This window comes from Lampetra planeri, unplaced genomic scaffold (assembly GCF_965212315.1).
Source record: "Lampetra planeri unplaced genomic scaffold, kcLamPlan1.2.h2 scaffold_732, whole genome shotgun sequence".
Lineage (NCBI taxonomy): Eukaryota > Metazoa > Chordata > Hyperoartia > Petromyzontiformes > Petromyzontidae > Lampetra > Lampetra planeri.
This window is the reverse complement of record NW_027615554.1, coordinates 1-16897: the sequence shown is the minus strand read 5'-3', so window position 1 is coordinate 16897 and position 16897 is coordinate 1. Positions and strand designations below refer to the sequence as shown.

The 16897-nt window shown below is 46.2% G+C and overlaps 1 protein-coding gene across 1 annotated transcript; it reads left to right on the top strand.

Annotated features, from left to right (window-relative positions):
- LOC144741822 (transcription initiation factor TFIID subunit 1-like) lies at positions 1–13966 on the top strand. Its single transcript, XM_078624317.1, is given in 42 exon segments — positions 1–32; positions 34–115; positions 305–428; positions 514–630; positions 715–837; positions 1058–1296; positions 1375–1425; positions 1427–1552; positions 1554–1592; positions 1678–1917; positions 2037–2230; positions 2322–2419; positions 2510–2677; positions 3400–3527; positions 3724–3831; positions 3940–4113; positions 4199–4372; positions 4455–4559; positions 4643–4843; positions 4924–5065; positions 5797–5927; positions 6002–6082; positions 6707–6859; positions 6944–7063; positions 7152–7327; positions 7407–7585; positions 7718–7925; positions 8007–8172; positions 8280–8491; positions 8565–8673; positions 8758–8856; positions 9461–9638; positions 9713–9780; positions 9884–10006; positions 10097–10189; positions 10260–10344; positions 10423–10490; positions 10782–10898; positions 11376–11471; positions 12471–12696; positions 12835–13009; positions 13747–13966. Coding segments are annotated over 42 exon segments (5748 nt in total).
- The last annotated feature ends 2931 nt before the right edge of the window (positions 13967–16897 follow it).

Here is a 16897-nt window from a genome sequence, read left to right as displayed (position 1 = left end):
ATGTCTGACTCAGATAGTGACGAGGATCAAGATCGCCACTTTCTCTATAACTGGTTTCCTCTTTGGGAACATAAATGAAGATGGTCAGCTGGAGGATGACAGCGTTCTGGACAATGTGAGTTTTATACATACCAACATGTTGAAAAACGCTTCAAGTTTTCCAATTCAAGACATGTGTTGTGGTAACAATACAGTGATGTGACGACTTAAAACAGTGTGAATGTGGAGTAAAACATGAAGTTGTCCCATTGCTACAGATTTGAACTTGTACTTGTGACTTGTGCCCCATCTTTCTCCACCCTAGGAGTCCAAAAAGCATCTGGCCGGGTTAGGAAATTTGGGTCTGGGATCCCTCATTACAGAGATCACTGCCAATGAGGATGATAATCAAGAAGGAAACAAAGATTCCAGCAGTGTGGATGCTGATGGTGAGGATAGATGGAGACAAAGAACGGCAGTAATACACCAAAGGAACAGGATTCAGTAACATCTTCAATGCTTCCTCTCATCCAGGTTGGGTGAAAAGCACTGATGATGCAGTTGATTATTCTGACATCAGTGAGGTTGCTGAGGATGAGACGAGGAAGTATCGTCAGGCGATGGGTTCTTTGCAGCCCAGCAGGAAAACAGGTGACTCTAGCAGCAACCAGCTGACTGATACTATAGCTGAGAATTACATATCTGTAACTATTTTCTTAAATTCCACCATAATAGATGACGAGGACGACTATGATGCTGATTGTGAGGACATTGATTCTAACTTATGCCTCCTCCACCACCCACCGAGTGTTTCCACATCAGTTAAAAAAGAGGAGCCTTCCTCTCAGGACACAAATGGTGAGGACGTTTACTCTGAAGAGAAACTGTTTGCATCTCTGGAGCCTGTCAAAAATGACTTTAGTCTTTCCTAGACAGTAGTTGAAGTGAACATAAATTAAAGTTAAAAATCTAAAAAAAAAAAAGTTAAAAACCTAATGTGAACTGGTGTTGGATGTACAATATCGGCTGGCTTTTTCCCATTTTCTGTCTGTTTTTTTTTCATGGTGTGTCCTCACAGTCGGGGACGAGGGCGATGGTATTATCTTGCCCTCCATCATCGCACCATCCTCTACTGGTGACAAGGTTGATTTCAGCAGTTCCTCCGACTCAGAGTCAGAAACTGATCGTCCCTGCCAGGGTTTAGGGAGTGGACCTCCAGACAGTCTCACCCTCCCTCTTGCTGGCATCATGCACAAAGACGCTGCCAAAGCACTACCAGGTGTCACCGAGCTCTTCCCAGAGTTCAGACCTGGAAGGGTAACTCACTTCTGATCATTTCACATCATCGTGTAGTCAGACTGGAGGATTGCACTGATTTCTCTTATGTTCCACCAGGTGCTGCGGTTCTTACGGCTGTTTGGCCCAGGGAAGAACATGCCGTCGGTTTTGGAGGAGTGCCCGCAGGAAAAAGAAAAGGAAGCACCGGGAGTCCCAGCCTGGGACATCTCCTCCAGAAGGAGAGCCAATAGAGCAAGACCAGGACAAGAAGTCTGGATGGGTTTACGAATATGCGCTCCCCCCCCCCGCCGGAGCAGTGTCTCTCAGATGATGAGGTAAAAACAGAGGCTGTAGTCTACATATTGTAGCAGCACGTCATTGTATCCAGTGCCTGATGTAGCTCCTTTCCGTTCTGTCCAGATAACCATGATGGCCCCCGTGGAATCAAAGTTCTCCCAGACGTGTGGCGATGGGGACAAGGAAGCAGAATCTCGCCCTAAAGTTGCAGAATGGAGATACGGTCCTGCGCAGCTCTGGTACGACATGCTAGGTGTCCCTGAGGATGGAAATAGTTTCAACTATGGGTTCAAACTCAAAGAAGTGGAGTCCAGTAATCCTCAGAAGCAGGACTCCCCGGCCGACAGAGCAGAGCCTGCAGAGGTTTGCTCACATTGATCCCCACAGTCCCACAAAGATTTATTTCTTCACTGTTGTTGTTCACTTCAATGTTGTGGTGCATCTATGTCCAGGTTGAGAGGTGGGGCAGTGATCATGAACAGGACAGTGATGGAGACAAGGAGAGACTGGAAAATGAGCTCTTCCTGATGGTCACTCAGTTGCAGTGGGAGGATGACATTATTTGGAATGGAGAGGATGTTAAACACAAAGGCACTAAAACTCAGAGGGCTAGCCTAGCAGGGTGGTTGCCCTCCAGCATGACCCGCAATGCCAACGCTTATAACGCTCAGCAGGGGTAAGGAGGGACCTGAGCATAACGGACATTACTGCCAACGTGGTGGAAGACGTGTGTAGTAATATATCATGTTTATTTCAGGTCTGAGTAGAAGTAATTCCCAGTTGTTACCACCTACACCCCCTCCCATGCCCAAAGCCTCTTCAATATCTGGCTCCAAGCGGGAAAAAAACAGCCATGATCATCTAAGTAGGTTGTGTTGTAGGTCTTGACACAGTTTCTAGTGAATAAACACGGTTTTTCTTTTTTCAACGTTCCTCTCTGTTTTCTTTCCTCCAGTGTCACACGAAGACGATTCTCCTTGGTTCTCCATTTTCCCCATTGACAATGAGGAGTTAGTGTATGGACGCTGGGAAGACAACATCATCTGGGATGACCAGGAGATGGATCACATTCTCATGCCACCGGTTCTTACACTGGATCCCAATGATGAGAACATCATTCTTGGTATATTTAAATGTCTGGTACTGTCTGGTATCTGTTCCACTGTTTTCCAGGGATGGGATGTTCTATAGAACACATGGGCTGGCTCTGGATTTGGGGTCTTGAAGCATCGCACTACCAGGGAGATGGGTCTTATCCTTGCATAATGGCCACCTGGGGGTGACTCCGCCATTGGCTAAAAAAACTTATGCTGCGTCTCAAATCGCATATTTGCATTAGTACACTTCTTTGTAGTGCACTACAAAGCACCAAACATACACCACAACGTCAATGCCTGAAAATGTGCCGTGGTATACTATCTAGCAAGCTAACGTTAGCATTGGCTGGGATTCCATCGGTAGGTGATATCCTTCTGTGGTGACGCTGTTGTCTACCACCATCTCTAAAAGTGAAATGTACATTATTTCTTCTAGTGAACCATTTGAGTGTGCATAGTTCACTACATTTTAACATACTCATTCAGTGTGAACACACTTAAGTACTCAAAAGTTTAAGTATAGAAGTATGTGACTTAAGACTCAGCATATGGTCAATAAATCCATGAGAAAATTATCTGTTAATTATCCATTCACCTTGAGTCCTTCAACCAATCAATGTTTCACTGGAAAACTACAGTAAAACTGCAATAATGAGAGTGCAACCTCATATCTGATGTTACATTAGTGTGTCTTGCTCCTTAATCCCAATCAACTCATTCTGACACCTACTCAATTCATCTTGTGCAGAAATTCCTGATGAAAAAGAAGAGATGGCGTCTCACTCCCCGTCCAAGGAGAACAAGAAGGAAACAGCAATCAAAAAGAGCCGTATCCTGCTGGGGAAGACTGGGGTGATCAAAGATGAGCCGCAGCAGGTACGGTTGTGGGAAATAGTAGAAACAAGATCTGAAACAAATAAATATTTGAAACATAACAATAAGATAGAAAGAAAAACAAAGGCCTCATGGAGTAGGTAAGGGGAAATAGAGCGACGGTACTCGTCCATTTGAGAGCATCTTGTCCTGTGGTACTTTTTATTAGTGACGTGAAAGAGTCTTTGTCTCAACGCAGAACATGTCCCAGCCTGAGGTGAAGGACCCCTGGAACCTCTCCAATGATGAGTTCTACTATCCCAAGCAGCAGGGCCTGAGGGGGACGTTTGGTGGCAACATCATTCAGGTAGAAGGATCAGCATATAGAATAAAGCAGACGTTGCAAATGTTCAACTATGCAGACTCGATACAGACCCACAAGCTTTTTTTTAATAAATAGCCTTTTCTTTGACAGCACTCAATCCCAGCTCTTGAGCTGAGGCAGCCTTTCTTCCCCACGCACATGGGTCCCATGAAGCTGCGCCAGTTCCATCGTTCGACGCTGAAGAAGTATTCGTTTGGAGCATTGGCTCAGCCAGGTCCCCATCCAGTCCAGCCTCTGCTCAAACATATAAAGAAGAAGGCCAAGGTGGAGCATCATCACCCTGTGGGATTGCACAGATTATTCTGTTTTTCCATGCTCACGGGATGGATATGAATATTTGTGGTTACAGATGCGAGAACAGGAGCGGCAGGCATCAGGAGGAGGAGACATGTTCTTCATGCGAACGCCACAAGACCTGACAGGCAAAGATGGAGATCTGATCCTGGCAGAGTACAGTGAAGAATACCCACCTGCCATCATGCAAGTCGGCATGGCAACTAAGATCAAAAACTACTACAAAAGGGTGTGTGATATCACCTGTAGGACTTCATCCATGAGGTGCAAGGCAACAAATTTGTTAAATAGCTTTTTTTGAATAACTGCAGAAACCTGGAAAAGATCCTGGAGCTCCAGACTGTAAATATGGTGAGACAGTCTACTGCCACACGTCACCGTTCCTGGGCTCTTTGCATCCTGGTCAGCTGCTCCAGGTCAGCATTGCTCCAGTCATAAGACATTCATCCACATATACAGCATCACCCGTCCGTGACGTGATTCTTCCTTCTTCCTTAAGGCGTTTGAAAACAACCTTTTTCGTGCACCGATCTACCTGCACAAGATGCCCGAGACTGATTTCTTGGTTCTGAGAACGCGGCATGGCTATTACATCAGAGAGCTTGTGGACATCATGGTGGTTGGTCAGGAGTGCCCCTTATACGAGGTCCCAGGTCCCAACTCCAAACGAGCGAATACCCACATCAGAGATTTCCTTCAAGTATGTCGGCCTGTCCGACTTCTCTCAGAAAGGCTTTGAAAAATGGACAATAGCTCAGCGGCCTCATTCTTTTTTCCTAGGTGTTCATTTATCGCCTGTTCTGGAAGAGCAAGGATCGTCCTCGGAGAATCCGTATGGAGGATATAAAGAAAGCTTTCCCCTCACACTCGGAGAGTAGCATACGGAAAAGACTGAAACTCTGTGCTGACTTCAAACGTACAGGTAAAAGACCTCTGCTGTGTGCTTCCACTTTTCTTTTGTTGGGTTAAACTAACTAGATGTGTTGTATCAGGGTCATGTTAAGGTTGTAAAATTATATATTATAGATATGTACTGTATATATATGGTATATTGTGCAGTTTGAAGCTGTGTGAGCTCAGCTGTGTGTGTTGAATCAGTCATTGTTTCCTTCAATGCGTTGATGTTACACATGTACAATATATAGAGAGTTCCCATGCGTCCTGGAAAAACTGGAAAATTATTGAAAATTTGTTGGACGTGGAAAATGTTGAAAAAAAGTGAGAACAAAATTTTCTGGAAAAGCTTAATTTGTCCTTTCCAGAGAAAAAATTGTCCAAATCAGTATTGTAACTTGCTGCTAATCAAAGCTGTTGATGTGATGCAGGAGGATGAATTGTCTTTAAGTGTAACACTGAAACCTGTGGGGGTGTTTGCATGATTCTTTGATAAACAATCTAAGAGATGTTGTATATATTTATGAATCAGACCTTTGGGTGCGGAAGAGGAATAAAACTAGAAGCAATCTGGTTAAATGTAAAAAATTAACAGTCATTAACTGTAGAAAAGAACACTTTTGCAGCACATGATGGGATGCGGGATTGTAATAGTGTATGACATGAAAACGTCTGGAAATATCCTGGGAAATAATTTCCGGTCTGGCTACACGGCTGATGTCGGTACGGTGAGATGTCCTAACCGGGGTTTGTCTTCAGGAATGGACTCAAATTGGTGGGTACTGAAGCCGGACTTCAGGTTGCCTACAGAAGAAGAGATACGAGCCATGGTGTCACCAGAGCAATGCTGCGCTTACTACAGCATGCTGGTAGCAGAGCAGAGACTCAAGGTACCAGTGTCTGACCCAAAACAACTGAAGGAGATCACAACCCACAGCTTCACTCACAATTAGTGTCTGTTCAGGACGCTGGCTATGGTGAGAAGTCATTCTTTGCCCCCGAGGAGGAAAACGAGGAGGACTTTCAGATGAAGATTGACGATGAGGTATGGATTTGTCTGTCAAAGTGTTCAGACTACTGTACTGTGGATCAAATGTGACTGAATTACACCACAAAGTATTATAATCGATATAATACTTTTATAGTAGATTTATATAAGAGACTGAAATATGTTTGAATTCAGACAAAGGCCAGAGTCTGTCTTAGTCCTTACACACGAAAAATGTGAAAAAAGCGTCTGTCCGCAAAGTAAACATTCATGAAAACCTCCCAAGTCATAAATCCATTTATTAAATCCATGATTTACGGCAAGATGGTCTTTCCAAAACAGCAGTGCCAAAAAAATCCCTCTTGGGCCCGATGAGCCCAACTCTGGAGTCTTCAGACGGTTTCATCTTGTCTATCCCATTCATTCTCATGTCTCATAAACAAAATGGTCGTGAAAATGTGATTCTTCACGGAGTGCAGCCTCAAGGCAGGCAGAGGAAGAGTGTGCATGTGATATTAGAAAAGTGAGCGACGGTGAAATACCCCAGGACTTCCTGCTCACTCTGGATTATTAGCACACATACTTATTCATAATTTATAAATAAAGGCATGTTATTATAGTACGAGCTTATGATGATTATAGAAGAATCATTTAGTGGCCAACTGATCCTGTCCAACACAGGTGCGGACAGCTCCCTGGAACACAACAAGAGCCTTCATCTCTGCCATGAAGGGGAAATGCCTGCTGGAGGTGACGGGTGTGGCTGATCCCACCGGCTGCGGAGAAGGTTTCTCTTACGTCAAAGTGCCCAACAAGCCACTCAACAGAAGGTCCGCCTCTCTGAAGCCCACAACCTGCTGTCCTAGGTGTAGCTCTTTATCCAGCTTTACAAACTCTGGCTGTGCGTGCCTCTTTTAGGACGACAAGGAGCCTCAGCCAGTCAAGAAGACAGTAACGGGGACAGACGCTGACCTGAGGAGACTCTCCTTGAAGAATGCCAAGCAGCTGCTGCGCAAGTTTGGTGTTCCAGAGGAAGAAGTAAGCCCACAGGGGTGTAACACACCGTCTTCTCACTGGTCTGATACAGGTGGGCGTCAGGCCTTATAGTTTTTTGTTTGTGTGGTAGATCAAGAAGCTCTCCCGCTGGGAGGTGATAGATGTGGTGAGAACCATGTCCACCGAGCAGGCACGTTCTGGAGAAGGACCCATGAGCAAGTTTGCCAGAGGCTCTCGTTTCTCAGTGGCTGAACACCAGGAGCGCTATAAAGAAGAGTGCCAGCGCATCTTTGACCTGCAGAACAAGTCAGAGTCACTGCACCCGTGTTACAGGTGTCACAGCGATCGCTCCCGTTCATCTCCTCCTTGTCTGCGTCGCCCACAGGGTGCTGGAGTCCACAGAGGTGCTCTCCACAGACACAGACAGCAGCTCGGCTGAGGACAGTGACTTTGAGGAGATGGGGAAGAATATCGAGAACATGCTGCAGAACAAGAAGACCAGCTCGCAGCTGTCACGTGAGAGAGAAGAGCAGGAGAGGAAGGAGCTTCAGAGGATGCTGATGGGCGAGGAGAGTGACCGCGACAACAAGGGACGCAAGGAGCGCCGCAAGGGCATATGTGAGTGTCTGTTCTTCAGATGTCCGTTACGTAGTGATGAAGGGTTGACTGAAAAATCTACTTCCTCTCACTCTACAGCCAGTTCCTTGTCCACCAGCTCCCACAAGGACGATGACACATCGTCAGTCACCAGCCTCAACTCCTCTGCCACCGGTCGGCGGCTTAAGATCTATCGCACCTTCAAGGACGAGGATGGCAAGGAATATGTCCGCTGTGAGACAGTGCGCAAGGCTTCAGTCATTGACGCCTACACAAGGATCAGAACCACGAAGGATGATGAATTCATGTCAGTGTGATGTGGCACTGGTCAATGATGAGTCTCACACATAAAACACACCCATCTCATTTGTATCTTTCTCGGCTGCAGACGAAAGTTTGCCCTCTTTGACGAGCAGCACAGAGAAGAGATGAGGAAGGAGCGCCGACGTATTCAGGAACAGCTGAGGAGGCTGAAGCGAAACCAAGAGAAGGACAAGATCAAGGGACCTCCAGAGAAGAAGGCCAAGAAGATCAAAGAGAGACCAGACCTCAAGGTAAAAGTAAGCTGGCTCATTCAGTACTAAACTCTTTCAGATTTTTCTTTTTCATCCTGTTTCAGCCAGCGTTGCCGTGTTCCTTAATGGTTGCCTCTCTTACCTAGCTAAAGTGTGGAGCGTGTGGAGCCATCGGGCACATGAGGACCAACAAGTTCTGCCCACTCTACTATCAAACCAACGCACCGCCATCTAACCCGGTTGCCATGACAGAGGAGCAGGAAGAGGAGCTGGAGAAGACGGTCATCCACAACGACAACGAGGAGCTGATCAAAGTGGAGGGGACAAAGATCGTGCTGGGCAAACAGCTCATTGAAAGGTATTAGCCTGGCGTTTGGTGCTGACGTTCAAAGCTCCCCCTGCAGTCTGTGATTGAACGTCTGCCCCCGCAGTGCCGATGAGGTGCGCAGGAAGTCCTTGGTGCTCAAATTCCCTAAACAGCAGCTCCCTCCGAAGAAGAAGCGGCGTGTAGGAAGCGCCGTGCACTGTGATTATCTCAACGTAAGCCGTCATGCTCGAGAGCTCCTTTTTTTCACCTCGTTAACAACAGAGACGTCCTGTAGCTGACCTGCACTGTGCTTGCAGAAACCACACAAGGCAATCCATCGCAGACGCACTGACCCCATGGTGACCTTGTCGTCGGTGCTAGAGAGCATCATTAATGATATGCGGGACCATCCCAATGTAAGATATGTTCATCCTTTCCATGCTCCTCCTCCACCGCTACATTCCCCCCTTTTCCACGACACTTACTCCACGACTGACCTCAACTCGGCTTTGTTTGCATTTCCATCAGTGATAGAACCTGGTACCTGATGCTATTTTTGGTTCCTGTACTAACGAGGTTCCAATTTGAGCGGTGTGTGTGTGTGTGTGTGTGTGTGTGTGTGTGTGTGTGTGTGTGTGTGTGTGTGTGTGTGTGTGTGTGTGTGTGTGTGTGTGTGTGTGTGTGTGTGTGTGTGTGTGTGTGTGTGTGTGTGTGTGTGTGTGTGTGTGTGTGTGTGTGTGTGTGTGTGTGTGTGTGTGTGACCTGCAACAAGTAGGTCAAGTGACTTTGGTCTCTGTGATCCTGTCCTGCTCCGTCTCTCTTCTCTCACTTGTCTGAGACATAAATCCACACACTTAGCAGCAAGTTCACCACCTCCTCCACTCCACATATAAAACAGTCACTGCAGTTCAGCACAGCCGTTGTGTAACGTCAGCACTCACATCAAGGAGGAGCCAACCGAGTGGATCTAGAACTGTGTGGTGGAAATGCAGCATAAGTAACGTTGTCTTCTCTGAGCAGACGTACCCGTTCCACACTCCGGTGAATGCCAAGGTCGTGAAGGACTACTACAAGATTATCACTCGGCCCATGGACCTGCAGACGCTGAGGGAGAACGTCCGCAAGCGAATGTACCCATCGAGGGAAGAGTTTCGTGAGGCGGTGGAGCTAATTGTAAAGAACAGTGCCACCTACAACGGTACATCTCTCTGAAAACATTTTACTGCATCACAAGCATGAAACGGAATATTCTGACGCAGTGTTGTCTTGTAGGAGCAAAACACCCAATTACACAAGTAGCGCAGTCAATGTTGGACCTGTGTGATACCAAACTGAAAGAGGTGAGCGTGACAGTTTCTCCTGCTTCTGCTTTCTCCTGCTCAACATCCACCCTCTGTTTACATCTGTGTGTGTGTGCGCACGCGTGTGCGTGTGTTTGCACAGAAGGAAGACAGACTCGTCCGGCTCGAAAAAGCCATCAATCCTTTGCTCGATGACGACGATCAGGTGGCGTTCTCCTTCATCCTGGACAACATCGTAACCCAGAAAATGATGGTCGTTCCAGATGTAAGATCTCTGCGGACTGAAGATAAGATCTGAGCAGACTGAATTCATTCTTATCTCTAATACCGTCTTAAATACCTCCCTTCCTCGTAGTCATGGCCGTTCCACCATCCAGTCAACAAAAAGTTTGTGCCTGATTATTACAAAGTGATCATCAACCCCATGGATCTAGAGTCCATCCGTAAGGTGAGCAACAGGCAACATGAAACACATTTGATCAAACAGCAGCATTATTAATATTCTCCTGCTTTGACAGAACATCTCCAAACACAAATACCAGAACAGAGATTCCTTCCTGTCAGACGTCAGTCTCATTCACGCCAACAGCATCAAGTACAACGGTGGGTGTGTTTACATCACTGTCGCTGTCTGACACTCGGACGCACAACTCACTCAGAATCCTCGTGTGTGTCTCCCAGGTCCAGACAGTCCGTACACAAAGACAGCGCTGGAGATCATCAGCGTGTGCAAGCAGACATTGGCTGAGGTGTGTTTGCTTGCTCTTTGCGGTCGGAATTCTTTTATTGACATGATGTGCATGTACAATGAAATATGTGCAGATTTCTGTTCAACACAACAGCGCTAGAATTTTTTTAAAAAAATGAATAAGATGAAACCAAAAAAAGCAGGATTGAATGATTGAAGCAGTTGCATGATGTTTGAATTTGCAAATATATATCTTACTCACGCATACACACACACACACAGCATCATCTGTCATCCAGGACGTCCGTCTGATCTCTTGATCAGAAATAATGGGACTGTTTTGTTCCCTCAGTATGACGAGCACCTGACCCAGCTGGAGAAGGACATCTCCACCGCTAAAGAAGCTGCTCTGGATGCAGCAGACTACGAGGCTCTGGACCCTTTGACCCCTGGGCCGTACACACCACAGGTAGATCCACCAGGATTTGACTTAGCGGGCGTAGAAAGTCCTGGTCTGTGTGCAGAAGGCTCACCAACACCTTGTAGTTCTTTTCCTCCTGCCCTGCTATTTCTCCACTGCTACTCTGCACTAACACTCCTTCCCAGACTCTTCCCCTCTGCTCTCGTTTTCCCAACCTGTGTTCTTTGTTTCTCCTGCACTCCCGCCTTCCTGTCTCTCCGCGTGTCCACCTGTCGGCCAGCCTGCTGATCTATTTGACAGCGGCGCTTCAGGGAGTCTACCCAGAGAGACCAGCAGCCTTTTCTCTGAGGGACCTGTAGTGGTTGCTCCAGGAAAGAGAGGGGGGCAGGTATGGAGAGAGACAGCGGTCAGGCTTGCTACGCCCCTGTCACCCCTGTCGTCCCAATGCACAGCTGGATGAGACTGCAGAGTGACTGAGTCTTATGTCCCTTTCGCGCTCTGACTTTTTGTCCTTCGGGCCCTCAGGGTCGCCACAGTCGCAGACCTGGGGAAGAAGAGTCAGACGTGGACATTGAAGGCTTTGAGGAGGAGGATGATGGGAAACCTAAGACCCCTGCTCCTGTAAGCTTTCACTGAGACTAAATTATACTGATATTCTTCAGTCAATTAGTCCATCCCGTATTTATTTATATACATAGTAGAAATGCAGCACAACATGAAAATAGATGCGCTCACAACTCCATACACACATTCACACAGATCTATTTGGTTTTTTTCTGTTCCATTTGGGGTAGTGCCTACTGCTCTGTTGGCAGCTCCGGTACTAAATTGTGACATCTACGTGATGCCGCCCTGATTGGTCAGAGAGAGAGAGGGACGTCAGCGCTACCCTCAACATAATAATTAACAGGCGTCGTTAATTACTGGGGCGAGGTTAATCGGTCAGTCTAAATCACCCGTAGTTGTGAATGTGAGTGTGAATGGTTGTCTGTCCTTCAGCTGGTGACTCGTCCAGGTTGAACCCTGACATTCACCCGTAACCATGGCAACGGGGGAAGATGAAAAGGAAGATTAGATCCCCAGCGACTAGCCACCAATCTTTTCCTGGTGTTTCTGGACATTGACGTGAACGCACGCATTATTGTCAGTGTCTATCCTCCAGCAGAGGGCGCTGCCTTCAGCCCCTCCCGCATTCATAGGCATGGACATACTGGTGCGCTGTGTGTGTGTACAGTCACAGTAGTTACAAATATGTAGAACATTAAAATTGGTGTGACATTTCTAAAATGATAAAACATGGATATATATCCAGGATATTGAGTATCGCCAATCAGCTAGAAAATATCAATCTCTGACATTTAGTCCATATCGCTCAGACCGACAAGAAAGTAGATCAAGCTTGTAGCTTCTGAGTTCTCTGCACTGTCTGAGACAAACTGAGCAGCCAGTTCACCTCCATGTCCTCCACCGTGTCTGTGTATAATGATGTCACGGCCGTTTCACACAGCTGTTGTTGTGACGGCTCACGTCGAGTGGGAACAGTAGACAAACCACCCGTCTACACAGAACAACTTCCTTTGCTAACAAGACAAATACTGAAGTTCGGCTCTCTCGCTGCAGGCGGAGGACGCAGACGGAGATCTTGAGGATGAGGATGATGAGGACGAGATGCTGCTGCCGCCTCGCAGACGCATGCACGGCCACCAGGAGGAGGAAGAGGAGGAGTACGAAGAGGAGGATGGACGATCGAACCGCCCAGCGCAAGCCAGCGTGTTATATCAGGACTTGCTCATGTCCGATGGAGAAGATGATGCCAGTGAAGAGGAAGGGGACAATCCTTTCTCCTGTAAGTCAGCGTCAAGTCTTTGTTCAATGAAATGAGCTGAATACTGTAGAAAATGTACAGGTATGAAATAATAACATTTATCAATTATTATTATTCTGAACCAGTCGGTAATGTTTGTGTGCGTTGTGTCTTCTTCAGCCATCCATCTATCAGAGAGTGGCAGCGACTCTGACAGGGAGGTGGACATTCGTCCTCCTCCTCCGCGAAGAGCTCAGGAGACAGCACGCATGGGCATGGAGCAGGACGAGAGCATGATGTCCTATGAAGGGGACCTGCCTGACGAGGGTCCTCACATGGAGGACAGCAACGTCAGGTACGGCAGGCTGGAGCAGCAGGCTGGATGTATGCTTCTGTACTTGATGTCGTCGGCCGTCCGTAACACTCTGCTGGTTCTCCGTGGTTTCCTGTGGTTACTTCAAGCGATACGACTCCAAGTGACGGGATTATTAACGTAAATCCACAACAAGATGGCCTTTAGGACTGTTCCATTTTCTCAGCAAACGTGACGTTCCAAGAGCTGTGAAAGTCACATGACGCCAACAGCAGTTGCTGCCACACTGCAAAAATTCAAAATCTTACTAAGAATATTTGTCTTATTTCCAATCAAAATGTCTAATTTCCAGTTAAAAAAAATCTCTGAATCAGCTGAAAATATGCTGTGTTTTTAGACAGTTTTTCCTGTGTCAAGCAAATTTTCATTCTAAAAATAGAATAATCTGCCAGGAGAAGTGTTTTTGTCATATTACAAGGTAAAATATCTTGCGCCACTGGCTGATTTTTCTGCTTATTTCAATTGAAAATTTGTTTAAATCAAGTGAAAGAAGTCTACAAACGTTTTCATTCTTGGTAAGATTTTGAGTTTTTGCGGTACATCTGTGGAGGTCCACATGAGGGTGCCCCGTACTCCTAGCATCGATTTGATGCTGAAGCATAAATCCAGTGCGTCAGCAGCTGTCAGCGCTGGCGTCATATAGGGAGGTTAACCCTGGTACACCAACAGACACTGTGCGCCCTCTGCTGGTTTAACTTCATCCAACTTCTCCCGTCTAGTTACGGCAGCTACGAGGAGCCAGAGAGCCGCAGTCAGATGCAGCCCTCCAGCATAGGAAACGGTGAAGACTATGGCATCAGCGAGGAGGAGGACGATGACGAAGAGGATGAGGCACGGCGGAGGGGCCCAGCTGTACTCTCTCAGGTCCAGCTCAGCGAGGACGAGGAGAGCGAAGAGTTCAGGTCCATCGGAGGAGACAGTGACATGGACTCTGATTAGACTACTTCCTGTTTTAGAAGCAGCCTGAAGAACAAAAAAGGTTGTTGAGCTGAGAGAGTTCTCAGGTAAATATCATGTACATTGTTTTGTAAATGCTGGCGTGCTTTTAGTTCCCGCGTTGTACATTGGACACCTTGAATGAACATCACGTACCACGACGAGTCCAAACGTTTTTTGTACCAGTGATCGTCAGTAACAGCAGCTGTTTTGTTTGTCTGTCAGACACAATAAACATACGGAAGAATTCATCTGGGCTCCAGAGTGGTTTTTACTGTTCTTCTCGTACATCAGAGATGTTTTGTTCCTGGTGGTCTTAAGTGGATCAGCAGGAATCAGTTTCCTGCTCAGCTGAATCCTGTGTGGAGGAAACATTCACACACCGGTTTCTATCATGTCATTTTATTTAGACGACTCAGAGCATCACAGTTACCATGTGGTGATGACGTTCATGTTGTTTTAATGTACTGTACCTCAGTTAAACCAAGACCAGTCAGACAGAATAGATGAGATGTTGCCAAGACTCCACTGGGAGCAAATGAAAACTTCTATTTGGTCTCAGCATGATTTAGACTGAAATAGATGACAGAGATCCAGAGTTTTTCTTTCCTGCCTTTTTCGACTTCCTGCAGCCTATTCTCCAATCAGCTAGTCTAAAGTTTGACTGTGCTGAAGGTTCAGTGCTTCCTGTCTGTGTGAACGTGCAGCACATGCAGGACGTCTGATTTCTGCAAGCCAGTGTGTTCTTCCATTTTCGTGCTTCGTGCTGCTGCTCACCTCGTTCCAATTCATGCACAGTCGTTTTCCGAGCCCCCTTCACCTCAGATATCTGACCTGTAACTCGGTCCGACCCCAAGTTGAAACTGGCATCAGTAGCTCGGTATTATCTGTATCTATTATTATTCTTTGTTGTGTCCTTTGTTCCATTTTTAAGACTTGAACACTAATGTTGTGACATTGTGTTGGTTACACACAAACAACTAGCAAAAGAACAAACTGGAAATTATATGACAGTAAGTATGACCTCGGACAAGTGCTACAACTGGAACGCTTCAGATTCCACAAACAGCAGCATGCAGATTTTACATTTCATCACAATAAATAATCATCATTTTTAATTCCATTTTATCATGACTCAGTAGTGACACTTCACCTTCGAGCAGCCGGCACATTTCTGCCCCAGGCTACATTGGTGGACCGCTCAGGAGAGGCGAAGACCCGCCCGTGAGCAGAAAGGTAGCTCTTGGCGCACTGGGTGAACCTGCCCGGGCTGAGAGACTGGGACCTGTGCAGCCGTTTGACAGCCATCACTTGGGCGGAGGCGTCTCTCGCTGTGGGCGGCGCCCCACTGGAGGGTGCTGCAGACCGGGGTGACCAGCCGCCACCTGGGACACAAGCAGTGATTTTTTTTTTTTCTTTTTCTTTAGCTGTGTTGTTTTACACATCTGTGACAGAGATTTTTGCTTTTAAAAAGGCACAACCAACAAGAATAAATGAATGGAAGGAGGCAGAGATGTACGTCTGCTGGTAAATTCATCCAACCTGTTGGCAGGGAAGCTGTTTGATCAGCAGGGAGAAGGTCATCGCTTTCTAAACTTCGACTGTTCCTAACAGCCTGGAGGGAGCGGAGGCTGGTTTGCAGAGGAGACCTGGTCTGACCGGGGGATGTTACTGCACAACAAAAAAACAACATCAGACTCAGAAAAACTACCAGGCACATTGTTCAAGCATTTTATCAGTTTTATCTGAGCTTCTGGAAATTACGTGGACCCCACTGACACAAATTGGTGTGACAAAAATTGTAAAATGTCTACAGACCAAAACTAGAGCAGATAAACAAATATAAAATAAATAAAACGTTGACCGGACCTTGGTTCTGAGCCAGTTTAAGCCGTTTGAATTGGGCAACTTGCTGCTGGAGTCGGGCCAGTTTGAAACTCTGGCAGGTCTGTGATGAAGAAAAAAAGGGCTTTTATTTCCAGGACTGAAGTGACCAGTAGCTTGAAATGTAAGATAGAGGTTCTTACTTGTGACTGGGGGCTTTGATTGGGTGCGGAAATGTCCTGTCGTAAACCTGGAAGACACAGACACAGACACAGACCGTCTGTCCATGGAGGCGGTTCATGTGAGACGGTCTGAAGGACTCACTGTCTTCTTGGATCCGGGCCATGATGTGGACATCTGTGAGGTCCTGCAGCCTGTAGCTGGAGCTGATGGACTCATGTGGGATGTTCAGCTCATAGTCACCTGCACAGATGAAGGAACGAGGAACTACAGAATGTTATGTGAAATCAGAGGCTCCCGCAGCTCAGACTATCACATCACCTAAACCAAGAGCATCAAACAGACGGGCCGCACTGGGTCCAAATACAAGGCATCAACTGCAATACTTCAATTCAACAAACTGCTGTTCTTGATGTGTCCAATGAGGGAACGCCTTCCTTCAGAGCTCTACTGAAGTTTGTGTTGTGAATCAGTTCAGTCTGGATCACGAAACAGATGTAGAAATGTGTGCAGATTCAAACAATGATCTGAGCAGAGTTATTTTAGTTGTTTTCTTTGTTATATTTTATTTTGTTTTTTTTATACATGTTATATTTAGTGTTTTATATATTAAAGATTTGATGGATTTGACATACATGATGGCTGTCTGTCTATTGTTCCTTAATTATATATGTTCAAAATAAAAGAAAAAATAAATGATCCAATGAGGCACAATTGCCCTTATTTTTTTCATTCATCAGTTCATGTTGTTGATAATATGTATTGTTCATTAACATTTTACACTAAAACAAAGGAGAACCATTTGGATTTGTGGTGATTCACGAGTTATTAGTATATAATAATATATGTCAGTTTGACAGCACTGACCGAAACCATCAGTTTTCTCCACAGCAGCAGAATCCCCGAATGGCTTGTTTGTTTGATGGATGA